At 45.1% G+C, this 27,858-nt stretch overlaps 1 protein-coding gene across 5 annotated transcripts in view; it reads left to right on the top strand.

Moving 5' to 3' along the window:
• The window catches only part of cntrl (centriolin), a 60,437-nt gene that overhangs the window by 12,577 nt on the left and 20,002 nt on the right, over nt 1-27,858 (top strand). For all 5 annotated transcript variants that reach the window (XM_004919795.4, XM_004919796.4, XM_002941306.5 and 2 more), the window contains exons 7-25: nt 646-839; nt 6,534-6,653; nt 7,287-7,515; nt 7,998-8,107; nt 9,553-9,747; nt 16,477-16,630; nt 19,382-19,602; nt 19,784-19,960; nt 20,062-20,196; nt 22,188-22,333; nt 22,421-22,628; nt 22,824-23,003; nt 23,095-23,274; nt 23,825-23,941; nt 25,460-25,604; nt 26,125-26,267; nt 26,631-26,823; nt 26,907-27,208; nt 27,539-27,714. In XM_004919795.4, the coding sequence (XP_004919852.2) occupies nt 646-839; nt 6,534-6,653; nt 7,287-7,515; nt 7,998-8,107; nt 9,553-9,747; nt 16,477-16,630; nt 19,382-19,602; nt 19,784-19,960; nt 20,062-20,196; nt 22,188-22,333; nt 22,421-22,628; nt 22,824-23,003; nt 23,095-23,274; nt 23,825-23,941; nt 25,460-25,604; nt 26,125-26,267; nt 26,631-26,823; nt 26,907-27,208; nt 27,539-27,714 (3,325 nt within the window). The remainder of the gene's footprint in view (nt 1-645; nt 840-6,533; nt 6,654-7,286; nt 7,516-7,997; nt 8,108-9,552; nt 9,748-16,476; nt 16,631-19,381; nt 19,603-19,783; nt 19,961-20,061; nt 20,197-22,187; nt 22,334-22,420; nt 22,629-22,823; nt 23,004-23,094; nt 23,275-23,824; nt 23,942-25,459; nt 25,605-26,124; nt 26,268-26,630; nt 26,824-26,906; nt 27,209-27,538; nt 27,715-27,858) is intronic.

The following is a 27,858-nucleotide window of genomic DNA, read 5'->3' as shown; positions in this document are numbered from 1 at the left end:
GAAGGATTGTGCTAAAAAAAAGTTCTGTTTTGGACTGATTTATTGAGAAATTCCCCCAAAACCCCACTAGCCCCGCCCATCTGTTCCACTTCCTGCTGGCTGAATTCTCTGGATGTGGAGGGGGGCCGGCGGCTCTCAGTACACTGCACTGTAGGATAAGAACCAATCAGCAGCTAGGCTGACCTGACAGGGAACTGAAGCCTGTTTTTGCTTGTGTGAGTGCAGGGCTGTGATTGGCTCTCCCCCTCCTACTGTGCTTTTGACACGCCCACCCCTCATTTGAAACACAGACAGGGACCTGAGAGGATCTATAGGGAGCTCCACCATATATTATTCATAATTGCCTACACAATTAGGGTTTTTTCCATTTATCCAATATGTCTCCTTTAATAGGAGAGGATGTAACAATAAAAGTGGAGCCTCACAGAGAAATGGGTTTTTGACTGCCGGGGTCAGTGACCCCCATTTGAAAGTTGAAAAGAGTCAGGAGAAGAAGGCAAATCATTTTAAAAACTGTAAAAAAAATAAATAATGAAGACCAATTGAAAAGTTGCTTAGAATCAATTTTTCAGGCCACTTCAGTCCAATGGAATTTTTTGCACCATTGGAATCGAGTGTACAAATAATGTTTTATTTTCCTGGTAGAAGAGTTAGAGAAACTGGAGAGAGAGCTGGAAAAGAAAATAAGTGAGATTGATGAGCTGCAGAACCAGAAAGCCAAGATTACCGGGGAGCTGCAGAACCAGGACGAGCTGAATAGATCCCTAAAGCAAGAGGCGCTGCAGCAGAAAAAGAGCTACAAGGAGCTGGAGCAGGAGATGGAAACTAAGAACGAAATTGTAAGTGTCTGTCATGGTCATGTATTTATATTTGTACAGGTATGGGACCCGTTATCCAGAATGCTCGGGACCTGGGGTTTTCCAGATAAGGGGTCTTTCTGTAATTTGGATCTCTATACCATAAGTCTACTGAAAAATCAGGGGTAATAAGGGGTAAAAAAAATAAGGGGTAATTATATCTTAGTTGGGATCAAGTACAGGTACTGTTTTATTATTACAGAGAAAAGGGAATCATTTAACCATGAAATAAACCCAATAGGGCTGTTCTGCCCCAATAAGGGGTAATTATATCTTAGTTGGGATCAAGTACAGGTACTGTTTTATTATTACAGAGAAAAGGGAATCATTTAACCATTAAATAAACCCAATAGGGCTGTTCTGCCCCAATAAGGGGTAATTATATCTTAGTTGGGATCAAGTACAGGTACTGTTTTATTATTACAGAGAAAAGGGAATCATTTAACCATGAAATAAACCCAATAGGGCTGTTCTGCCCCAATAAGGGGTAATTATATCTTAGTTGGGATCAAGTACAGGTACTGTTTTATTATTACAGAGAAAAGGGAATCATTTAACCATTAAATAAACCCAATAGGGCTGTTCTGCCCCCAATAAGGGGTAATTATATCTTAGTTGGGATCAAGTACAGGTACTGTTTTATTATTACAGAGAAAAGGGAATCATTTAACCATGAAATAAACCCAATAGGGCTGTTCTGCCCCAATAAGGGGTAATTATATCTTAGTTGGGATCAAGTACAGGTACTGTTTTATTATTACAGAGAAAAGGGAATCATTTAACCATGAAATAAACCCAATAGGGCTGTTCTGCCCCCAATAAGGGGTAATTATATCTTAGTTGGGATCAAGTACAGGTACTGTTTTATTATTACAGAGAAAAGGGAATCATTTAACCATGAAATAAACCCAATAGGGCTGTTCTGCACCAATAAGGGGTAATTATATCTTAGTTGGGATCAAGTACAGGTACTGTTTTATTATTACAGAGAAAAGGGAATCATTTAACCATTAAATAAACCCAATAGGGCTGTTCTGCCCCAATAAGGGGTAATTATATCTTAGTTGGGATCAAGTACAGGTACTGTTTTATCCTTGTCTGACTGAAGTTTTCAAACCTGTACGACTAAACCACCGATCAATATGGTAGGAAAACTATTGGGACGATAATTCTGAGCCCACACACGGTCCGAAAATCGTACAAGATTATATCTGTGTGTGTATGGCCAGCTTTAGCCAATATTGGTCATCCCATGTACAAAGCGTAATCCTTATTGAAAGTTTGGGGGTAAAGTTGCCCTTTATGCAGTTCAATTGAACAATTGAAACGTTCAATTGTTCCAGTCTCCAGACCTTGCCAATAGTGTGCAGGTTCAGTATACCCTCCATACAGCAGAGGTGTATGTTAGGAGCCTTGAATCTAGATATTATTGTGGGGGGCTTGGCTAGCTGTAGCCCATGAAAGGCTTTTTAAAATGTATTAAAAGCATTTTGTTTTCTTTTCCATGCTGTGCCGATTCAGTGCCTGATATTAGGTATGTGGGTGCGTAACAAGGGAACCATCCGTTTGCTCAAGAAACAGTTGTCTTTTCTATAAAATTTGCATTATGATAGTAGACTTTCAATGTCCCACCGAGAAATGAGTCCCCCGCGATAGTATTCCTACCTGCCCCTTCTATCTAAGGCTAATGTCCCACCGAGAAATGAGTCCCCCGTGATAGTATTCCTACCTGCCCCTTCTATCTAAGGCTAATGTCCCACCGAGAAATGAGTCCCCCGTGATAGTATTCCTACCTGCCCCTTCTATCTAAGGCTAATGTCCCACCGAGAAATGAGTCCCCCGTGATAGTATTCCTACCTGCCCCTTCTATCTAAGGCTAATGTCCACCGAGAAATGAGTCCCCCGTGATAGTATTCCTACCTGCCCCTTCTATCTAAGGCTAATGTCCCACCGAGAAATGAGTCCCCCGTGATAGTATTCCTACCTGCCCCTTCTATCTAAGGCTAATGTCCCACCGAGAAATGAGTCCCCCGTGATAGTATTCCTACCTGCCCCTTCTATCTAAGGCTAATGTCCCACCGAGAAATGAGTCCCCCGTGATAGTATTCCTACCTGCCCCTTCTATCTAAGGCTAATGTCCCACCGAGAAATGAGTCCCCCGTGATAGTATTCCTACCTGCCCCTTCTATCTAAGGCTAATGTCCCACCGAGAAATGAGTCCCCCGTGATAGTATTCCTACCTGTCCCTTCTATCTAAGGCTAATGTCCCACGAGAAATGAGTCCCCCGTGATAGTATTCCTACCTGTCCCTTCTATCTAAGGCTAATGTCCCACGAGAAATGAGTCCCCCGTGATAGTATTCCTACCTGCCCCTTCTATCTAAGGCTATTTCATCTCATTTTGGTGAGATTAGTTGCCCGCGGTAGCAGAGACCAATCACGGGCAACTAATGTCTCGGTGGGACATTGGCCTAACAAAATGCATGTAGATAAGCCCAATTTGTAAGTAGTTTTCCCCTGCCTAAAGGCTTCCCGCGCAGCTGCATATTGTACCCCCCCCCAGGGACAAGTCCGTGTTTGTATAATGGGCCCCTTGTGTGCTTTGTGCATCCGTATGAGATCAGCTTCCTGAAGGGGGGCCCGAATGTGTGCAGATTTCTTCTGCTTCAATGGGGGACACTTATCTGAACACTATTCACAATGCTAAGACACACATGCAATGAAGTATTAGGCCTGGGGTATTCTGTCGGAGGTATTGTGCAAACATTGTATATGGTTATGAGTGTACGAGTCCCGTTACAGACTCCCTGCTGAGCCCCCTGTAAGCTAAGGTGCCCAGATCACTTGGACATTCAGGGACATGTCTAATAAATGCATGTTGCAGGGCAGCACCTGAATTTTCAAGTCATCTGGTCACCTTACTGTAAGCTGCCATCAGTATTTTTGCCCCTCCCCCTGTAGGCTTTCCCTCAGTGTTCTAGTTCCAGACCCCCCCCCCCCCATCCTTCCCCCTATAAGCTGCCAGCAGAATGTTCTAAATCCACCTATTGCTTTAGTTACAGACCCCCTCCCCTGTAAGCTTCCATCAGTGTTCTAGTCTCACCTACTGCTTGAGATACAGATCCCCCCCTGCCCCACCCCTTCAAACTTCAATCAGGTTGCTCTAGTCCCTCCCACTGCTTTAAATACAACCCGCCCTGCCCGTCACCCTATAAGCTTCCACCTGTGTGTTCTAGTCCCACCCACTGCTTGCCTTACAGACTCCCTGCCCCTGTAAGCCTCCATCAGAGTCCTAGCCATTGCTTGGTTTGGAAGCTTACAGAGGCAGGAAGTCTATCAGATTGTTCTATCTAGTCCCACCCACTGCTTGCCTTACAGACTCCCTGTGCCTGTAAGCCTCCATCAGAGTCCTAGCCATTGCTTGGTTTGGAAGCTTACAGAGGCAGGAAGTCTATCAGATTGTTCTATCTAGTCCCACCCACTGCTGAGGTTACAGATTTCCTGCCCCTGTAAGCTCCCATTAGAGTGTTGTAGCCCAGCCCACTGCTCAAGTCACTGACCCCCTGTAAACTGTAGCCCAGCCCACTGTCCGTAATACATTTCCCCATAAGGAGTAAGTAGCTTTGTTGGTGAATGGGTTGGTGCTCCCCCTTTTATCTCTCCATGTACATTACTGCTTTACTTTGCCTTTATGCAACTCTTGATTTTCTCTTTCTTTTAGCCTTTACTCAGCCTTCTCACTGGCTCTGTGTTCCTCTATGAAGGTAGTCAGTGTGGCTATGTGTGGCCTGGTTACCCCCTTGTGCCCTGCATGATACAATGTGCATGAATGGGGGGGGGGGGGTAATGCTGCTGGATTTTGTGACTGTGATTTGCATGAAATGCTGTTGTTTTTTCTGTGTCTTTAATATTTTTTTATATCTGACTTTTACTGTGCTTCTGGCCGGGACTACTCAGCACCCTATCTGTAAGGTACCGCAGTGTCTCTTTGTACAACTCCCCAATATCCATTCATTCCTCATTCTCACTGGGTTTATAGTTATGTGTAACTGTCACTGTGTCTGTCTGTCCCTTTCCCTTCTCTGCACTGCTGGTTCTGACTCCTGATACAACTCCCCAATATCCATTCATTCCTCATTCTCACTGGGTTTATAGTTATGTGTAACTGTCACTGTGTCTGTCCCTTTCCCTTCCCTGCACTGCTGGTTCTGACTCCTGATACAACTCCCCAATATCCATTCATTCCTCATTCTCACTGGGTTTATAGTTATGTGTAACTGTCACTGTGTCTGTCCCTTTCCCTTCTCTGCACTGCTGGTTCTGACTCCTGATACAACTCCCCAATATCCATTCATTCCTCATTCTCACTGGGTTTATAGTTATGTGTAACTGTCACTGTGTCTGTCCCTTTCCCTTCCCTGCACTGCTGGTTCTGACTCCTGATACAACTCCCCAATATCCATTCATTCCTCATTCTCACTGGGTTTATAGTGATGTGTAACTGTCACTGTGACTGTCCCTTTCCCTTCCCTGCACTGCTGGTTCTGACTCCTGATACAACTCCCCAATATCCATTCATTCCTCATTCTCACTGGGTTTATAGTTATGTGTAACTGTCACTGTGTCTGTCCCTTTCCCTTCTCTGCACTGCTGGTTCTGACTCCTGATACAACTCCCCAATATCCATTCATTCCTCATTCTCACTGGGTTTATAGTTATGTGTAACTGTCACTTTGTCTGTCTGTCCCTTTCCCTTCCCTGCACTGCTGGTTCTGACTCCTGATACAACTCCCCAATATCCATTCATTCCTCATTCTCACTGGGTTTATAGTTATGTGTAACTGTCACTGTGTCTGTCCCTTTCCCTTCCCTGCACTGCTGGTTCTGACTCCTGATACAACTCCCCAATATCCATTCATTCCTCATTCTCACTGGGTTTATAGTTATGTGTAACTGTCACTGTGTCTGTCCCTTTCCCTTCTCTGCACTGCTGGTTCTGACTCCTGATACAACTCCCCAATATCCATTCATTCCTCATTCTCACTGGGTTTATAGTTATGTGTAACTGTCACTGTGTCTGTCCCTTTCCCTTCCCTGCACTGCTGGTTCTGACTCCTGATACAACTCCCCAATACCCATTCATTCCTCATTCTCACTGGGTTTATAGTTATGTGTAACTGTCACTGTGTCTGTCCCTTTCCCTTCCCTGCACTGCTGGTTCTGACTCCTGATACAAGTGATACAACTTCCCAACAGTGGAGTAACCATTCACCCAGTCGGTACTAGAGGGTCTGTGTCACGGCCCTACATTGTGTGTGTGTTTATAAAAAGGCACATTGTATATACTGTACAGTCACAAATATATCCATTCACCCTTTCCTTTATCTTGGAATTCTCTATGCGATGCCTTCCATTGGTTTGGCCACAGGAAGTGAATTCCGTTAATGTTTCCTCCCTTGCCTTTTCCCACTGATTGTTGCCTCCCACAGGAAGTGATAAGTGTAAGGCAAAAATGCTTCCCCCCCGCTGCTGATAACCAGTGAATTCATTTTTAACCCTGTGTGTAAAGCAGTATATAAATAATTCAGCTGCTCTTTGCTGCACAGCATGTATTTCAGTGTCCCATAAAGTCTATTCTGACTACTGTCCTCTTCTAATGTCCGTTCTCTTCTTACAGCTGAAGCAGAAGACTGTGGAATTAACCAGGGCCTGCCAGAAACAGTACGAGCTGGAGCAGGAGCTGGCCTTCTATAAGATCGATGCCAAATTCGAGCCATTGGGGTACTTTGAATCAGAGGTAAAGGGCAACACTCCTATAAATTGTGCTTTACATATATATACACACGAGACATGAATATACTGTAAATTATATCCTTATAAATGGTGCTTAGTGATGTCATCAGTTATAATCGGAGCTTAGTGATGTAACACTAGTCACATGGCTCTCTGAACTTGTATATTATAATAAATAAAGCACCCCCTGTTGTAAAATATGAGGCTATTAGAAATCACCTTAGAGTTCCGTGACCTGTAAAAAAGTACTCGGCCTTTGGCCTTGTGCTTTTATAGGGTCATTAAACTCCTTGGTGACTTATAATATCTTTATATTTTACAATAGGGGGTGCATTATCCACTATCCCTAAGCTCAGGGAAATGACAGCAGCACAGAGTATGTGCTGGAAATCGTCAGAGAAGAAGATGGGGGGCTACTGGGGGCATGTCTGAGGTTCAGATATTCACTGCTAAAGGCCAGTGGTTGCCTTGGGCTAATGAGGAAGCCCTAGCCTTATTCTTTGTTGAGGTTTAGTTCTTTTTTATATGTTCTTCAATGCTCCCTTCAACCGCTAGGTAAGCTTCAGCAGCCTCTGGTTTGGCACAGGAAATTTCTGGCTCAACGGAATAAATCTGTAACCCAAATTTTCTTTCTAAGAATGTGGAAGTAGAAGACGTTCCCGGGGAAAGTCCTTACATCGGCAAAGCCAGGTACAAAAGGAACATGTATGCCCGGGAAAGCTTCATAGCAAACCCTGCCCAGCCGTTGCAGATGGGGAAGATCGAGCCCGACGAGGACAGTCAGATTAGAAACCAGCAGATCCAGGCCAGAATCCATACAGCCCTCGATGTTGAACTGGGAGACAAGGAGAGAAACATCCAGGCGGGTAATTAATCTCTCTTACTGAAAGCACACGTGTGATTGGTTGGTATGTGCAGGGTAAACGTTGCAAGACTTTACTCCGCTATTTTCTTTTGGCTGGGGCTGTATGTGACAACTGAACAGCAGGTGGCGCTGTTGTGTCAAAATAAGTACAAATTACTTGGAAACCAGAAAAAAAAATATGTTTAAAAGAGTGCCCTGAGCAATGATACTGATTTAGAGCCCATGTTTCCTTTAAAAAAAGATCCACCCCTGGTAGCTGCCTCGGTCAAGTCCCCCCTCCCCTCCTCCCTGTATAGGGATACATATAAAGAAATGGAACACTAATGGTGGGGGAAGTTTCACATATTGTTTCCCCATAGTGGACAATGGAAATAATTGTTAGTGTAAGTCTGAAACGCCTGAATGGAAAGCGATCTGTGGTTTAGTCGGTGCTACTTGTATCGAGCAGTCGGCTAATACTGTTTGTGTCGTTACTTTTGGCAGCGCAAGGGAAATTAGCGGATCTGCAGCACGAAATTCTTAATTCTGAAAAGCAGATTTTAAAAGCCACAGAGGAACTGAAAGAACTGGAAGATGCCGTGGCACAAAAAAAGGTACGATTGGGATTCCAGAAAGACTCATGGGTTAATTTAAAGAGGGTCTTCTAGTAAGTACTATGTAGGGCAGGGGTGGGCTAACTTTTAGGCTCAGGGGCCACATTGACTTACAGACGGGATGGGCCGGGCCAGCGTTACGCCCAGGGCCGCCATCAGAAATCACGGGGCCTCTCAGCTCCCCCCCCCCCAGCATCCTCCAGCTCCACTCCCCAATATCCTGCAGCTCCCCACCCCAGCATCCTTCCCAGCATCCTCCAGCTCCACTCCCCAGCATCCTCCAGCTCCCCCCCAGCATCCTCCAGCTCCCCTCCCCAGCATCCTCCAGCTCCCCTCCCCAGCATCCTCTAGCTCCACTCCCCAGCATCCTCCAGCTCCATTCCCCAGCTCCCCCCAACGTCCTTACCAGCATCCTCCCACCAGCATCCTCCATCTCCCCCCCCCCCCCCCAGCGACCTGCGGCTCCCTCCATCTACCGGCTGCTTCTGACCCCGACTCCCCACTGCATCCTTTTATATGGTTACGCACGCACGGGGCGCAAACAATCAGGGCCCATAATTCTTTTAAGGAGGCTGGAGTCAGGGCCCACCCCTGATGTAGGGAGTGCTTTTCTGAGACAGTTTGCAATTGGTCTTAATTTTTTGCTATTTTGCATTCTTTAGCTTTTTGTCTAGCAGCTCTCCAGTTTCTAATTTTGGTTGCTATCTGGTTGCTAGGGTCCAGTTTAACCTAGCAACCAGGCAGTGGTTTGATAGAGAGGCAGGAACATGAACAGAGGAGGGCCTAAATAGAAAGATAAGTAATAAAAAGTCATATAGTCAATAGTTTTTTGGCAGCTGGGGTCAGTGACTCCTCCAAGAGAAAGCTGGAAAGAGGAAGACAATTTAAAAACTATAAAAAAATGAAGACCAATTGAGAAGCTGCTAACTAATTTGATACTAGTCTTAGACACAGTGGGGTTAATAATTATACCCTTTGGTTGCTGGGTTTGGGGACCATTCCTACAAGATAATGGCATATGGGTGATTTCAGCCAATCAGTATGCAGGATAAAGGCAGTTAGGCAGGCAAGGCCATTACTGATGCCCAGCGTATCCCTTATCCTTATGTTGGCCGGCCATATTGCACAGTAGTGCTGCTATTGATAATCATGATAATGATAGCAGCAGAGTAAAACTGCTAAAATTATAAAAAAGAAACAAACCTGAAAATAATGCAAATTGCAAAACTGCTCAGAAGAGCAATTTTGAACATCTATTTGTTTAACTTCCCCTTTAACCTAATAATATGAACCAAATACATTACATAAACATTTTTTTCCACTCACTTTCCTTGGGTTTTGCCACCCACCAATTGCTGGCCCCTTTCTAGACTGCTCATATGACCTTTCTTTCTGGCAGTAGAGAAAAATGAACATGGACATCACCTTGTTTTACTTGTGTGTAGATGTCGGAGGCGGAGAAGGAGAGACTGCGGCAGCAGCTGAGCGGGAAGATCCAACTGTTGAACCAACTGCGCCAGGAGGCTCTGGAACTGGAGAAGCAGATGGAATGGCAGAGGAGGGAGATGGACAAGAAGCACAGGGAGATCGAAGATCTTGGCAAGCACTTGGCATCCCTCAGCCCTCTGGATCCCAGACATGTAAGTGCTGCATTGATGCACTGAGACATTCCCCTGCTGTGTGTGACTCAGTATAAACAAGCCTTTATGTTTTATAGGGTTAGGGTGAAGACACACGGAGCTACTTAGTAGCAGCTATTTTTCACGGCTACTAAACCCCAGAAAATCCCCTGCCATAGACAATACTGAGAATTGCCTCTGCTAAAACACACGTAGAGACGATTATCAGTAAATGATCTGCATTGTCTATTTTAGTAGCCGTGACAAGTAGCTGCTACTAGTAGCTCTGTGTGTCTTCACCCTTAGAGTGGGGCTGCCAGGGACTACAGTTCCCCCACCTTCCATAATCGGATAAATAGACTACGGGGAGTTATAGTCCACAGCATATGGCGGTTCTAGGGGAGAACTCACTGGCAATATTGTGTCAGTAGTCAGAACCAACAGCTTTCAGCTGCAACTCCATTTATTAATAAGACACATTAGTAGCAGCTACTTGTCGTGGCTACTAAAATAGACAGTGCTTATCATTTACTGATAATTGTCTCTACGTGTGTTTTAGCAGAGGCAATTCTCAGTATTGTCTATGGCAGGGTATTTTCTGGCATTTAGTAGCTGCTACTAGTGGCTTCATGTGTCTTCACCCTATGGGTGAAGACACACTGAGCTACTAGTAGCAGGTACTTTTTTTCCGGCTACTAAACTCCAGAAAATTCCCTGCCATAGACAATACTGACAATTGCCTCTGCTAAAACACACGTAGAGACAGTTATCAGTGAATGATCAACATTGTCTATTTTAGTAGTCACGACAAGTAGCTGCTACTAAGTAACTCTGTGTGTCTTCGCCCTAACTGTACAAGCACTGGAAACGTTTATTTCCTTAAATGTTTAATTATATCTGTTGAAAAGTTGCTTAGAATTACATTATATTTTTATATTAGACAATTTTTCAGGGTTTACATCCCCTTGGCTGCACTGATTAATTTAAGTTACCTGTACAGCTAATTGAATTTGTGACAAATGTGGGACGGCTGTTGTCATAGGTATGTGACGATTGGTTAGAAAGTGCTTTTTATACCCCTTTTTAAAAGGGACAACAAATGATCACAGAGTGACAGTGTTAGGGATGGCATGGTAGGGGTTCAAATCATTTCATATAATAGGGCATGGGCTTATGGGAAAAATGGTTGCATAGGTAAATGTACTGACACAACTGTCTTGTTACATTTCTTTTACAAGGCAGCAGTCCTGCCCTGCTTTATGGCTGAGATTCTAGCTATCTGTATGACAGAGCATTCTGTCACAGTGGCACAGATCCTATCTGATCCCCCCCCCATTGTAAGCAGCAGTCCTGCCCTGCTTTATGGCTGAGATTCTAGCTATCTGTATAACAGAGCATTCTGTCACAGTGGCACAGATCCTATCTGATCCCCCCCCCATTGTAAGCAGCAGTCCTGCCCTGCTTTATGGCTGAGATTCTAGCTATCTGTATAACAGAGCATTCTGTCACAGTGGCACAGATCCTATCTGACCCCCCCCCCATTGTAAGCAGCAGTCCTGCCCTGCTTTATGGCTGAGATTCTAGCTATCTGTATAACAGAGCATTCTGTCACAGTGGCACAGATCCTATCTGATCCCCCCATTGTAAGCAGCAGTCCTGCCCTGCTTTATGGCTGAGATTCTAGCTATCTGTATAACAGAGCATTCTGTCACAGTGGCACAGATCCTATCTGATCCCCCCATTGTAAGCAGCAGTCCTGCCCTGCTTTATGGCTGAGATTCTAGCTATCTGTATAACAGAGCATTCTGTCACAGTGGCACAGATCCTATCTGATCCCCCCATTGTAAGCAGCAGTCCTGCCCTGCTTTATGGCTGAGATTCTAGCTATCTGTATAACAGAGCATTCTGTCACAGTGGCACAGATCCTATCTGATCCCCCCCATTGTAAGCAGCAGTCCTGCCCTGCTTTATGGCTGAGATTCTAGCTATCTGTATAACAGAGCATTCTGTCACAGTGGCACAGATCCTATCTGATCCCCCCATTGTAAGCAGCAGTCCTGCCCTGCTTTATGGCTGAGATTCTAGCTATCTGTATAACAGAGCATTCTGTCACAGTGGCACAGATCCTATCTGATCCCCCCCATTGTAAGCAGCAGTCCTGCCCTGCTTTATGGCTGAGATTCTAGCTATCTGTATAACAGAGCATTCTGTCACAGTGGCACAGATCCTATCTGATCCCCCATTGTAAGCAGCAGTCCTGCCCTGCTTTATGGCTGAGATTCTAGCTATCTGTATAACAGAACATTCTGTCACAGTGGCACAGATCCTATCTGATACCCCCCCATTGTAAGCAGCAGTCCTGCCCTGCTTTATGGCTGAGATTCTAGCTATCTCTGGTTTCCTGAGCTACTAGCAGGCGTCTCTCGGGATGCACGCCCTGTGTCTTTCCTCTCCATTTGTCTCTGGTGCCTCTAGTCTAACGTATCCGGCAGCAACTTACAAACACAGTGGAACACTATAGGGCAATTTAGGGCTTTAGAATTTTTTTTTTTTTTTTTTTTTAACTGTGTTTATTAATTTAATTGCTTCTCACTGTACTAGTCTGGCCATAACACTGCACTACAGACACACATAGGAACTGCTTGCAGCTCCTCCTGTTTTTCAAATCTTATTCCTTCGCTGTTTAAATAAATTAACCCATGACGTGCCAGCTCCAAACATGGCATAGAGACACGGTGTTTGCCAACGCTGAGCTAATGAGGTTAAAGCCCACACTTCTCCGCACACTCGCTGGGGTCTCAGGAGACCAATTAGAGAAAGGATCACAATCGACTAATTAGCCTGTTGCTATTAGAGCCAAAGAGCTTTCAGTTCCAGCCCAACGCCGAGTTATGAAATTCGGGAAGGCAGCCAAGGGGTCCTGCCATAGTGCAAGCATTGTTGGAGGCTGTTGCAAGAACCAGCAGTGCCTGGAGTTCTTACTCAGCTTGTGATTGGCTGAGGGGCCGGGGCTTCCTGTGTTGTGAGTTCAAACCAAGCACAGCTGTGCTATGCAGCACATTCCCCTCGACAAAAGAGCCGAGCAGTGGAGCAAGGAGGGCTGGGCTGGGGGGGCTGCTGCTGCTTTCAGAGCTTTCCGTTTCCCCCACTCACATGAGGAAGTTGCACATCAGTCTCTCTCCGGCCAACACTGGGGCAAGGGAGCCCCTCTGCACTAACTTATCAGCACCCAATAATGGGTGGGGTCTCCCATAGGCAGCAAGCAGGGCATCTGTAAGTATTGTTCCTCCCTACTGTCCTACTGCAACTTCTCCTTTCTCTTCTCTTAAAGGGCAATACCACCCAATTACTGACTAATGTCATTCCAACAGCTCCCCGTCACTGTGTCTGTCCCTTTCCCTTCTCTGCACTGCTGGTTCTGACTCCTGATACAACTCCCCAATATCCATTCATTCCTCATTCTCACTGGGTTTATAGTTATGTGTAACTGTCACTGTGTCTGTCCCTTTCCCTTCCCTGCACTGCTGGTTCTGACTCCTGATACAACTCCCCAATATCCATTCATCCCTCATTCTCACTGGGTTTATAGTTATGTGTAACTGTCACTGTGTCTGTCCCTTTCCCTTCCCTGCACTGCTGGTTCTGACTCCTGATACAACTCTCCAATACCCATTCATCCCTCATTCTCACTGGGTTTATAGTTATGTGTAACTGTCACTGTGTCTGTCCCTTTCCCTTCCCTGCACTGCTGGTTCTGACTCCTGATACAACTCCCCAATATCCATTCATCCCTCATTCTCACTGGGTTTATAGTTATGTGTAACTGTCACTGTGTCTGTCCCTTTCCCTTCTCTGCACTGCTGGTTCTGACTCCTGATACAACTCCCCAATACCCATTCATTCCTCATTCTCACTGGGTTTATAGTTATGTGTAACTGTCACTGTGTCTGTCCCTTTCCCTTCTCTGCACTGCTGGTTCTGACTCCTGATACAACTCCCCAATATCCATTCATTCCTCATTCTCACTGGGTTTATAGTTATGTGTAACTGTCACTGTGTCTGTCCCTTTCCCTTCTCTGCACTGCTGGTTCTGACTCCTGATACAACTCCCCAATATCCATTCATTCCTCATTCTCATTGGGTTTATAGTTATGTGTAACTGTCACTGTGTCTGTCTGTCCCTTTCTCCTCTCTGCACTGCTGGTTCTGACTCCTGATACAACTCCCCAATATCCATTCATTCCTCATTCTCACTGGGTTTATAGTTATGTGTAACTGTCACTGTGTCTGTCCCTTTCCCTTCTCTGCACTGCTGGTTCTGACTCCTGATACAACTCCCCAATATCCATTCATTCCTCATTCTCATTGGGTTTATAGTTATGTGTAACTGTCACTGTGTCTGTCTGTCCCTTTCTCCTCTCTGCACTGCTGGTTCTGACTCCTGATACAACTCCCCAATATCCATTCATTCCTCATTCTCACTGGGTTTATAGTTATGTGTAACTGTCACTGTGTCTGTCCCTTTCTCCTCTCTGCACTGCTGGTTCTGACTCCTGATACAACTCCCCAATATCCATTCATTCCTCATTCTCACTGGGTTTATAGTTATGTGTAACTGTCACTGTGTCTGTCCCTTTCCCTTCCCTGCACTGCTGGTTCTGACTCCTGATACAACTCCCCAATACCCATTCATTCCTCATTCTCACTGGGTTTATAGTTATGTGTAACTGTCACTGTGTCTGTCCCTTTCCCTTCTCTGCACTGCTGGTTCTGACTCCTGATACAACTCACACACAGGGCAGCAGTTACATACGGTAGCGTGCTGATACATACGGTAGCGTGCTGATACATGACTCAGAAAGACACGCACACACTCGCTGTACAGAGGAAGTTCCGCACTACTGGCACTTTATTGGGACATTTAAGATTTTTTTCTGTACCCGTCCCGGCTGATTGGCAGACTAAGGGGGCTTATCAATGGAGCGAGTAAAGAATTCTGCTGCAAATCTCCATGTTTTTTACCCACAATGCATCATTTCCCCTAGAATTCTGCATCTGCAGCAACTCGGGCACCAGTATGGTTTTAAAGTAACGTGACATTAAAGGGGAACTTAAGGCTGTAGATGCACAAAGCCCTGCATTGTTTTCATTATTAAACTCCTCCTTATCCAAGTTCCAATGCTCGTTAGCAAAAGGGCGGCGGCTGTACCCTTCTACTGACCCCAATGGGAGCCAAATAAAATAATAAGCTTATGTGCAACAATCATCATCAGTTTATAGACACGCCTACTCCTTTCCCATTGGTCCCCATTCCAGTCAGTCAACAATATGGCTGCCACCCTCAAACATAAGCGGTGCCTTCTGTATCAGCATTTAGAGCCCCTCTAATGTCTTTGTTTTGATTTAACACTAAAGAAGCATCTGAATATATATATATAGTGAATAATATACCCCCTATTGTAACATATAAGGATATTATAAGTCACAGAGGAGTTCCTTATAATATATAGTGAATAATATACCCCCTATTGTAACATATAAGGATATTATAAGTCACAGAGGAGTTCCTTATAATATATAGTGAATAATATACCCCCTATTGTAACATATAAGGATATTATAAGCCCCCAAGGAGTTCCTTATAATATATAGTGAATAAAGTACCCCCTATTGTAACATATAGGGATATTATAAGCCCCCGAGGAGTTCCTTATAATATATAGTGAATAAAGTGCCCCCTATTGTAACATATAGGGATATTATAAGCCCCCGAGGAGTTCCTTATAATATATAGTGAATAAAGTACCCCCTATTGTAACATATAGGGATATTATAAGCCCCCGAGGAGTTCCTTATAATATATAGTGAATAAAGTGCCCCCTATTGTAACATATAGGGATATTATAAGCCCCCGAGGAGTTCCTTATAATATATAGTGAATAAAGTACCCCCTATTGTAATATATAGGGATATTATAAGCCCCCGAGGAGTTCCTTATAATATATAGTGAATAAAGTACCCCCTATTGTAACATATAGGGATATTATAAGCCCCCGAGGAGTTCCTTATAATATATAGTGAATAAAGTGCCCCCTATTGTAACATATAAGGATATTCTAAGTCCCCGAGGAGTTCCTTATAATATATAGTGAATAAAGTGCCCCCTATTGTAACATATAGGGATATTATAAGCCCCCGAGGAGTTCCTTATAATATATAGTTAATAAAGTACCCCCTATTGTAACATATAGGGATATTATAAGCCCCCAAGGAGTTCCTTATAATATATAGTGAATAAAGTACCCCCTATTGTAACATATAGGGATATTATAAGCCCCCGAGGAGTTCCTTATAATATATAGTGAATAAAGTGCCCCCTATTGTAACATATAAGGATATTCTAAGTCACAGAGGAGTTCCAAGACTTCTATTATCCTTATATGTTACAATAGAGGATATTATATATATATATATATAATATGTTATGTTTAACCTTTTAAAATAGAACAGGCCGGTTGTAAGGTGTACTTTCCCTTTAATCATTACCCCCACTTGTCAGACTTCATTATGATTTCAGTATATTTGTTTCCCCGTTTATTGGCGCTTTTGGGTTTAATGATTAACTCCTCGCTAGTTGACACAGAGCAGCAGTAGGACAGTGATTGCTTATTGCCCGGTATCAGACGGAGCAGCTATTGCCCACAGTAATGAAAATGTGATGTATTTTTGTGCTTCAACCCCCCCCCCCAGTCCCACGTGAAGGCCCAGAAGGCCGGTAAGGAGCAACAGCTGGATATGATGGACCAGAACTACAGGCAGCTGGAAGGGAGGCTGGATGATATGCTCTCCCGCATAGCCAAGGAAACGGAGGAGATCAAGGATCTGGAACAGCAACTTACAGAGGGTAAGTACTGAGTCTGTGTCTTGTTCTCTACAGTCATACAGTCACAATATATGGGAGGGAGGTGCCATAGTGTTTCCCTTAGACAGTACAGTATGGGGGTACAGCTTATTGTGTGCCCAGAACATTCCTTCTCTGTATATTTGTATTTATACATATGGGTAGGGGGTGCCATAGTGTTTCCCTTAGACAGTACAGTATGGGGGTACAGCTTATTGTGTGCCCAGAACATTCCTTCTCTGTATATTTGTATTTATACATATGGGTAGGAGGTGCCATAGTGTTTCCCTTAGACAGTACAGTATGGGGGTACAGCTTATTGTGTGCCCAGAACATTCCTTCTCTGTATATTTGTATTTATACATATGGGTAGGAGGTGCCATAGTGTTTCCCTTAGACAGTACAGTATGGGGGTACAGCTTATTGTGTGCCCAGAACATTCCTTCTCTGTATATTTGTATTTATACATATGGGAGGGAGGTGCCATAATGGCTAGTGCATTGCACAGTTGCATTCTTTACACAGAAAGAGCCATATTTCGGGTTAAAAAATGAAAGATGTTGGTTAAGGGGTGGCTCCCTGCACAAGCGGTAGTAGTACTTCTTTTTAGATCTGATTATATTTATGCATTATAACAGCAAAAAGGAAATGAACCCTGGGTTCCTCTGTAGAGCGGTTTCCTGTACAATATAACGCAAAGGGTCAGAGATTCAACCCCTTCCCTGCCTGAGTGCAGTTTACACAATGAGTCCTCCAGTGGCACGGAGAAGGTTACAGCTTGAACCAATCATTGGCTTTGCTTCATTTTAAAGACAAACTACTCTTCTTTCATCATCATCATTTATTTATATAGCGCTGACATATTCCCATCAGCCCCTGCCCCAGTGAGCTTACAATCTAAGGTCCCTATCACATTCCCATCAGTCCCTGCCCCAGTGAGCTTACAATCTAAGGTCCCTATCACATTCCCATCAGGCCCTGCCCCAGTGAGCTTACAATCTAAGGTCCCTATCACATTCCCATCAGGCCCTGCCCCAGTGAGCTTACAATCTAAGGTCCCTATCACATTCCCATCAGCCCCTGCCCCAGTGAGCTTACAATCTAAGGTCCCTATCACATTCCCATCAGCCCCTGCCCCAGTGGAGCTTACAATCTAAGGTCCCTATCACATTCCCATCAGCCCCTGCCCCAGTGAGCTTACAATCTAAGGTCCCTATCACATTCCCATCAGCCCCTGCCCCAGTGAGCTTACAATCTAAGGTCCCTATCACATTCCCATCAGCCCCTGCCCCAGTGAGCTTACAATCTAAGGTCCCTATCACATTCCCATCAGCCCCTGCCCCAGTGGAGCTTACAATCTAAGGTCCCTATCACATTCCCATCAGTCCCTGCCCCAGTGGAGCTTACAATCTAAGGTCCCTATCACATTCCCATCAGCCCCTGCCCCAGTGAGCTTACAATCTAAGGTCCCTATCACATTCCCATCAGCCCCTGCCCCAGTGAGCTTACAATCTAAGGTCCCTATCACATTCCCATCAGCCCCTGCCTCAGTGGAGCTTACAATCTAAGGTCCCTATCACATTCCCATCAGCCCCTGCCCCAGTGAGCTTACAATCTAAGGTCCCTATCACATTCCCATCAGTCCCTGCCCCAGTGGAGCTTACAATCTAAGGTCCCTATCACATTCCCATCAGCCCCTGCCCCAGTGAGCTTACAATCTAAGGTCCCTATCACATTCCCATCAGCCCCTGCCCCAGTGAGCTTACAATCTAAGGTCCCTATCACATTTTCATTGCCCGATTAGCCCTTTTGCCTGTGTCAGTCTAACATTTATTTCAAGCTTAAAAACAACATTCCTGGAATTAATTAAGTGTAGCAGAAGCCACTTCCTTGTCTCCACCTTGTTATACAATACAGTACTGTATTAAAGGGCGACTGTACCCTCAGATTTGTCTGTAGAGATGTGCTTCATGCAGGGGATGCTGCCATAGTTTTATGGTATTTCTCTGTACAGGCTATGAGCAAACTTAGGGGGCTGTTCCTGCTGAATTGTGCTTAGTACAGGGGAATCCCTATGCTGCCATAGTTTTATGGTATCTCTCTGTACAGGCTATGAGCAAACTTAGGGGGCTTTACCTGCTGAATTGTGCATAGTACAGGGGAATCCCTATGTGCCATAGTTTTATGGTATCTCTCTGTACAGACTATGAGCAAACTTAGGGGGCTGTTCCTGCTGAATTGTGCTTAGTACAGGGGAATCCCTATGTGCCATAGTTTTATGGTATCTCTCTGTACAGGCTATGGGCAAACTTAGGGGGCTGTTCCTGCTGAATTGTGCTTAGTACAGGGGAATCCCTATGCTGCCATAGTTTTATGGTATCTCTCTGTACAGGCTATGAGCAAACTTAGGGGGCTGTTCCTGCTGAATTGTGCTTAGTACAGGGGAATCCCTATGTGCCATAGTTTTATGGTATCTCTCTGTACAGGCTATGAGCAAACTTAGGGGGCTGTTCCTGATGAATCTTGCTTAGTACAGGGGAGTTTTTTAGGGATGGAATTCCAGGAGTAAGTAACAACAAGGAAGAATGGTTTAAGACTGGCTGAGGAAAGGCTGTGACTCTAGGAGGAATGGAGGAGACACTGAGGAATGTTTGGAGATACAGGGGGAGAGATATGGGGAGGTGCAAGATAAGAGGAACATTGGCCTGATAGAGAGCCATTACCAATCTCTTTATCCTGTTACATTCCACCCAGGCCAGATAGCAGCCAATGAAGCTCTGAAGAGGGATCTGGAGGGCATCATAGCGGGCCTGCAGGAGTACCTAGAGAGCGTGAAAGGCCAGGCCAAGCAGGCACATGATGAGTGCCGAGAGCTTCATGCAGAGAGGGAAGACTTACTCCAGAGACTGACAGAGTTGGAGGAAGAGAAGAAGCAGCTGGAGGCGGTGGCTTTGGAGGCTGAAGGCATGAGAAAAGTAAGTTTTGGCTAGTTAATATGGTGCTGTGCTTCCACAGTGGGCAGCTAGTGTCGGAACCAGAGGAACAACTGGCCATTCCACAGAGCTAGAAGGCCTTCTGGGGAGGTCCAGCCAAATGGCATTGACCTTATACCATACAGTATGTCGGGTAACTTCTTCACGTTGTTTGCAATCCTAGGAGATCGCTGAGCTCGAGCACAGTCTTCAGGAGCAGCAGGAACTGAACGAATCCCTGCGCCAGGCTCAGGGGGATCTTAGCGAGTACGAGGCCGAACTTGAGGCCCAGCTGAAAGCCCGAGATGCGGAGGCCAAGCAGTTAAAGGAGGAGCTGGAGAGGAGGAAACGTCTGAGCCATGTAAGCTCCCATTCCCAATGTCCTTTCTGTAAATAATATGTATCATTACTGTTTATTTGCTTTTAATAACCCAACATGGCGTTTGGTTCCTGATCACGTAGATGGAGAGCTCTGCATTGCAAGCTGAACTGGAGAAGGACAAACAGGCGCTGGAGAATGCACTGACCAAGGCGCAGTTGTTGGAGGAGACAGATCAAGAGAATCAAAAGCTGTTGTCTCAGATGGACCAACTGCAGGTAGGACCCTTTGGCCCACTCCATCTGCACAAGTGCCTGCTGGCCAACCATCCTGAAAGTGGTATAAAATGGAACCAATGCACACAGCCAATCAGAACAGAGGCAGCCCATTACAGAATTAGAACCATCATAACCCTACTATTCCAACCTGCAGCCAGCCAGAGTATTAGAAACATTCCACTCGAATATCCAATGTTCCGCAGTGTAATTCCAGTCTATGCTTGCTGAGAATATGAGCAGATAGGTTTCCAATTTGGCCAAGGAAAGTAAAACTGCACACTTTCGGTGGCCAAAGCAGGCAGACCCCCAGGCTGACCGTACATGTAAAGGTCTACTCTTTTGGCCAGGGAATGATCATTGCTGACAAGAGAGTAGACCTTTACATGTATGGTCAGCCTTGGTGCCTCATATGACTTCTCCAATAGAATTTAATAGCAATAGAGCCTCCAGTCCGACCATACCATTGGGAGAATAAGGGGCAATACTGGCATTAACCCAGCCTTGCTGATCCTAATGGTATGGTCTGACTGTAGGCTCTATTGTTATTAAATGACTTTCTATGGAAGAAGTGACTAAAGGTGGCCATAGACGTGAAAATCTGCTCGCTTGGCGAGGTTGCCAAGCGAGTGGATTTTCCCCAGATATACCCACCTACTGCTGGGCGATATCGGGAGAATTTAGGCCCTGGGGCCAAACAATCAAATTAGAGCGCTGGAATAGGCACAGTCTGTTCGGGGACGGAATCAATGAGCCTATGCGGTCCCCAATCCGACTAAATTTTTTAACCTGCCCAATCGATATCTGGCCGATTTCAGGCCAGATATCAGTCGGGAAGGCTGGTCGTTTGTGCCCCTACATGGGCAAATTAGCTGACGAATCGGTCTAAGGGACCCATATTGGAAGCTACAATCAGCCCGTGTATGGGGCACCTTAAGGCATTCAGGCTGACCATACATGTAAAAGTCCATTGTTCATGTGTTCAGCCTGGGTGCCTTAAAGGAGAAGGAAAGGCTAATAAAGAGTTAATCCCAAGCTGCAGGCATACCTTCATTTCTCTCAATAGTGCCCTTAAGTCTCCCCATATTTCTCCCGTTGAGATGATCAGAAGCCAAACAGGAAGAAAAAACGCTTAGCTCTGCAAAGAAAGTTCCCATAATGCCTTGCTCCTGCACCGAGACCCAGACCAGTGTACATGCTCAGTTAGACTATGAGTCAGCTTCCTGCTGATTGGCTCAGATCCACATTCCTAAGGGGGGGGGGGGTGAGTTCTAAGCATTCTTGAGGGAGGTGGGAGCAGGAGAGGGGAGAGAGCAGAGAGCTGCGTGTCTCTGGCAGAGGAAACAGACACAACAAATCTTTTGACAGAGAACTCAGTGCAGCGTTTCTGTGAGTGCTTATGGCTGTATTTACATAGACCAGTTTTTACCTTTCCTTCTCCTTTAATGGCTTTGGCTCATGTGACTTCTCCCATAGAAAGTCATTTAATAGCAACAGAGCCTCTGGTCAGACTATACCATTAGGATCACCAAGGCTGGGTTACTGCTAGGGTTGCCCCTTATTCTTTAATCATCAGCACATAAACAAGCGTAAGAGGCAACCCCGCCTTGCTGATCCTAATGGTACGGTCTGTGACTTTTTATGGGAGAAGTCACATTAGCAAAAGCCCTATGAGGCCCCCGGGCTGACCATACATGTAGAGGTCCAGTTCAGTAAATAAACATTTCCTGCCCAAAAGAGTGGGCCTTTACATGTACAGTCAGCCTGAGTGCCTCAGTCATATGACTTTTGCTCGTGTGACTTCTCCCATAGAAAACCATTTAATAGCAATAAAGCCTCCAGTCAGACCATACCATTAGGATCAGCAAGGCGGGGTTACTGCTGGGGGTTGTCTCTTATTCTTTAATAAACAGCGTAAGACAATCCATGCTTTGTTTGTATGGCTCGGGGCAAGTCACATGGTGGAGGAACACAGTTTGCTTTGTGATTGGCAGGGGGAAAACGACTATTTGAAAGAGCAGCTTGAGAATTTCCAAGCCCAGCTGGCCAATGCCGTGGATAACTTGGTCCACCCCGAGCAGATCAGCGCCCGAGTGTCCGAACTGAAACGCAAATTGCAGACAGGAGTTGGTGAAATCAGGTAGGTTGGATCATACCGACCAATTGCAGAGACTGCTGGGTCATACTTTGCCGCCATGCTGACTTGCTGTGTTCTCACCCAATGAAGGTGCACCAGTCCCACGGATGTCTTGGGTAGGAACCTGGCAGAACTTCAGCAGCAGTTTAATGAGATCCTCGCCAAGTCCCAGGAAGAGAAAAAGGAGGCGCAGGAAAGGCAGCGCAAACTGCAGGAGGAAATAGCCGCCCTCCAGGAGAAAGCCAAGGAAGCACCGGCGGAGTACAAGAGGGCCTGCAACAAGGCCGCCGAAGCCAAGGTAAGAAAGAATGGGCTAATGGGAATTCACCCAGTATGTGTTATCCCTGCTTGCTCTTGCCTGCCCCCTGTTGGTGGCCCAGCATTCCCCCCTTCCCGCCTGCCCTATGCTTGGTATACAGGTACATGTAGAATAAAATTAGATTGGCCAACTGGTTCCATGTTACCATGATATTTCCTGTCTCCGCCATATTAGATGCAGGCGCTAAAGAGACAGTATGAGGCGAAGCTCCGGCAGCTGGAGAATGAAATCCAGCGGCTAAAGGGCAAACTGAAGAGCATGGAAGAAATCCAAGGCCTGGCGGATCAGCAGCTGGTAGAGGCCGACGAGGAGCGGGAGAAGCTTCTATCTGAACTTCAGGATATGGAGAACCAAGTAAGTCTGCTGCCCTTACGATCTCTATAGTGCCCCCTGTCTTGTTTGAACAGAGTTGCCAAGTGTCTCTGCTGTGATTGGTTTGTTCCAGAGAAAAATGGAAGATGCCGTGGCGCAGAAGCAGTTGTCTGCTCTGGATAAAGAACTGCGGGAGCTGAAGCGAGCGGTGGCTGTCTCCGATAAGCTGGCTGCATCCGAGCTGTCTAACGCCAAGGAGCAGCTGCAGTCTCTTCATGGAACTGTACTTAAAATTAACCAGGAGCGGGTGGAGGTAACTCTCACTGCTTAATTTATAAATTATAATGGGCGACTTTCCTCTAAGGGGTAACACTGACTTTATTTCTCTGCCATCTCTATATATTGCTAGTGTGACTGTGACAGAGACTTTAGATTGTAGGCTCCTGGCTCCACTGGGGCAGGGACTGATGGGAATGGGATAGGGACCTTAGATTGTAAGCTCACTGGGGCAGGGGCTGATGGGAATGTGATAGGGACCTTAGATTGTAAGCTCACTGGGGCAGGAGCTGATGGGAATGTGATAGGGACCTTAGATTGTAAGCTCACTGGGGCAGGGGCTGATGGGAATGTGATAGGGACCTTAGATTGTAAGCTCACTGGGGCAGGGGCTGATGGGAATGTGATAGGGACCTTAGATTGTAAGCTCACTGGGGCAGGGGCTGATGGGAATGTGATAGGGACCTTAGACTGTAAGCTCACTGGGGCAGGGGCTGATGGCAATGATGTATACTTTCTGTATATCGCTAGGGAAAATGTTGGTGCTATATAAATAAAGGCTGATAATAATGGGTTTTATTCTGCAGGAAATGAAGGAAGCAGAAAACGTCAATACTCAGGCAGAGCAGGCATCTCGGAATCTTGCCAAAGCGGAAGCAGAGATTGACCTGCTGCAGAACATCCTAAAAGAAAGAGAGAAACAGGTACAGTGAGCCCCAACATTCTATAAAGCAGATCTAGGGGTTTCTTTATGGTAGGGGTCCCTTGTAGATGGGATTCAGAAAGGTGTTGTTTAATCTGTAAGACAGCACTGGCACAGCAGGGTGTTTATGGGACACGGGCAGGTTTGACTTATACCCTATACCCAATAGCTAATATGTGCACCCAATATATCTGTATTCAGTCAATTTTGATATGCTCCCTCCCATATGTATAAATACAAATATACAGAGAAGGAATGTTCTGGGCACACAATAAGCTGTACCCCCATACTGTACTGTCTAAGGGAAACACTATGGCACCTCCCTCCCATATGTATAAATACAAATATACAGAGAAGGAATGTTCTGGGCACACAATAAGCTGTACCCCCATACTGTACTGTCTAAGGGAAACACTATGGCACCTCCCTCCCATATGTATAAATACAAATATACAGAGAAGGAATGTTCTGGGCACACAATAAGCTGTACCCCCATACTGTACTGTCTAAGGGAAACACTATGGCACCTCCCTCCCATATGTATAAATACAAATATACAGAGAAGGAATGTTCTGGGCACACAATAAGCTGTACCCCCATACTGTACTGTCTAAGGGAAACACTATGGCACCTCCCTCCCATATGTATAAATACAAATATACAGAGAAGGAATGTTCTGGGCACACAATAAGCTGTACCCCCATACTGTACTGACTAAGGGAAACACTATGGCACCTCCCTCCCATATGTATAAATACAAATATACAGAGAAGGAATGTTCTGGGCACACAATAAGCTGTACCCCCATACTGTACTGTCTAAGGGAAACACTATGGCACCCCCTACCCATATGTATAAATACAAATATACAGAGTAGGAATGTTCTGGGCACACAATAAGCTGTACCTCCATACTGTACTGTCTAAGGGAAACACTATGGCACCTCCCTCCCATATGTATAAATACAAATATACAGAGAAGGAATGTTCTGGGCACACAATGAGCTGTATCCCCATACTGTACTGACTAAGGGAAACACTATGGCACCTCCCTCCCATGTGTATAAATACAAATATACAGAGAAGGAATGTTCTGGGCACACAATAAGCTGTACTCCCATACTGTACTGTCTAAGGGAAACACTATGGCACCTCCCTCCCATATGTATAAATACAAATATACAGAGAAGGAATGTTCTGGGCACACAATAAGCTGTACCCTCATACTGTACTGTCTAAGGGAAACACTATGGCACCCCCTACCCATATGTATAAATACAAATATACAGAGAAGGAATGTTCTGGGCACACAATAAGCTGTACCCCCATACTGTACTCTCTAAGGGAAACACTATGGCACCTCCTACCCATATGTATAAATACAAATATACAGAGAAGGAATGTTCTGGGCACACAATAAGCTGTACCCCCATACTGTACTGTCTAAAGGAAACACTATGGCACCATGTTCAGTTACTCCTAATCAATGAGCCCCTCTCACAAAGCCATCTCTTCTTCAGCTCCAGGAAGAAATGCAGAATGCCGATGCCGGTATGGCAACTTCCAGCTACCAACATCAGGAGATCGAGAAACTGAACCACACAATGAGAAGACAGCGGGGCGAAATCGACCGCCTTAAACATTTACTGGATCATGCCAGATTAGGTAGGGACTGTTTGACAGTTAGAAAATGGCCGGAGATGAGCCAGATAATGGCTTTATTACTCAGCTGATTATATACCTATATCTATCTATCTATATCTATATATATATCTATATATATCTATATATATCTATATATATATATATATATATATAGTAGAAAGAGTGCCGCACACACAGGGACTTGATACAAAAGAAAAAGTGGTTTTATTGAAAAAATTTGGAATTTTTTCAATAAAACCACTTTTTCTTTTGTATCAAGTCCCTGTGTGTGCGGCACTCTTTCTACTATATTTTTGTTTTTTGACCTGCACCAAGGGCGTTTGGATTTGTATAGGGTGTGCTCCTCCCTGTATATATATATATATATATATATATAATATAATATATATATATATATATATATATATATATATATATATATATATATATATATATATATATATATATATATATATATATATATATATATATATATATATATATATAATAAAATTACTGTATATGTTTGTTTTATGTTAAGATAATATTGACGAGATTGAGAATCTGCTGGATGAGATTGAGTCTCTCAGAAACACCCTTGGCTACCAGAACGATTATATCACCAGTATGGCTGACCCATTCCGACGAAAGGGCTACTGGTACTATGTGCCATCCCCATCAAATGTAAGCCTGAGCTGATTTACCAAAATAAGTGCTAATTTGCCCTCCTTCACTTACGGAGGCCATAGACGGGCAGTATGGGAACCCCCGATGGTCCTACCCGTCCGAGATCTGGCTTAAAATTGGCAAGGTCTCTGATTGGGCAGGTTTGATTTTCCATTGGATCTTGGACTGTGTTGGTGTGGTGCCTGATCCGATGGCACCTGTGTCGGCCATTGTAATTTGAATTAGCCCTATATCGGGAGCTATATTGGGAGAAGATCTGCTCACTTGGCGACCTCGCCAATTGTGTATGGCCACTTTTACCCATTGTAACTAATCAGTTCTTTAGTGTTTACCCACTCCTTAACCCATTTTTCTCTCCAGACATCTGGTCCAGATTCTCTGAGTACCAAAGACTCTGGGCTTGGCCTCCATTACCCCGTGACATCATCACCGGCCAGAAGAAAGTGCAGCCACGGCCGACATAACAAGAAGGATGAGTGCGCTCGCTGTGCCTCGGGGCATTGGGTCTATTCACCCCTCAGACACGGCACGCGCAGGGGGCACACCCACAGAGGTATGTGCTAGTCTCAGTGGCTCCCTAACTGCCCCAATAACTACTGTATTTATGTATTATCATTGGCTTCCTTTTGTCTGTAGATGGAGAAGATGGCGATGGAGAAGAGAGTGATGCCAGTGCCACACCCCAGCGCCATTTTATGCCACCCGCTGGCTCTGTTATTTACACTGTGCTTCCAGACGGCACTCCTGCACCTCAGGGAACAGTGGTGTACGGACCTCCGCCTCCCTCCAGCGGCAGACCAGTTGCCCCTGGGACTGTTATCTATGGCCCCCCTCCTGTCGGAACTCAGATTATCTATGGACCTCCTCCACCCCATTTCACCATCCCTGTTATCCCAGCCGGGGTCCTTCATTGTAACGTGCCTGGGCATCACAATCTGGTACGTTCTGTCTATGGAACAGAGTGGTATTGCCATGCTAGTGTGGAAAGTGTCAGCCCTTACGATATGCAGCAGAATCACGGGGTCCCTTGTCTCCAAAATTGGCCTTTACTAACCTACACCAGATCCACCATCACAACTTTAATCATTTTAGGCTTTATTTACCCACTACATTTCCCATCTATGAGAAGGGTCCTTTTAAATTCACAGGGACCGTGCAGATCTACTTTATACCACTAGGTGGCAGAATTCTCATTTCTTATTTACAGTTATATAGCCCTGCTCAGTGTCAGGCACCAAATTATTTTTTTTTGTTGTTGTTCTCTGTAGGAAAACGAGCTGACCCGTTTGGAGGACATTATCGATCACCTCAAGTCTCGGCGGCACAAAGAGAAACGATCAAAGGAACGTCTGCAGGAGGATATCGACGACCTCGAGCATCAGAAAGAAATCCTCAGGAAGGAAGTAGAGGAGCTGCGTGTTTCGGGCCAGAGGCGGAAGAGGAAGTATGTATTGGTGGTATTGAACCACTGAGTAGCCATTTTGGATAAATAAAGTGGCTAAGAGTAGGACATTCTGTAACCTATTGAAACATAAAAGAGAAGGAAAGGCTAAATCACTAGGGGCGCCCCCCAGTGATGTAGCCTTTT

Source organism: Xenopus tropicalis, chromosome 8, assembly GCF_000004195.4.
Source record: "Xenopus tropicalis strain Nigerian chromosome 8, UCB_Xtro_10.0, whole genome shotgun sequence".
Taxonomy (NCBI): Eukaryota; Metazoa; Chordata; class Amphibia; order Anura; family Pipidae; genus Xenopus; species Xenopus tropicalis.
Note: the sequence above shows the minus strand (reverse complement) of the source record. Positions and strands in the feature narration are given on the sequence as shown.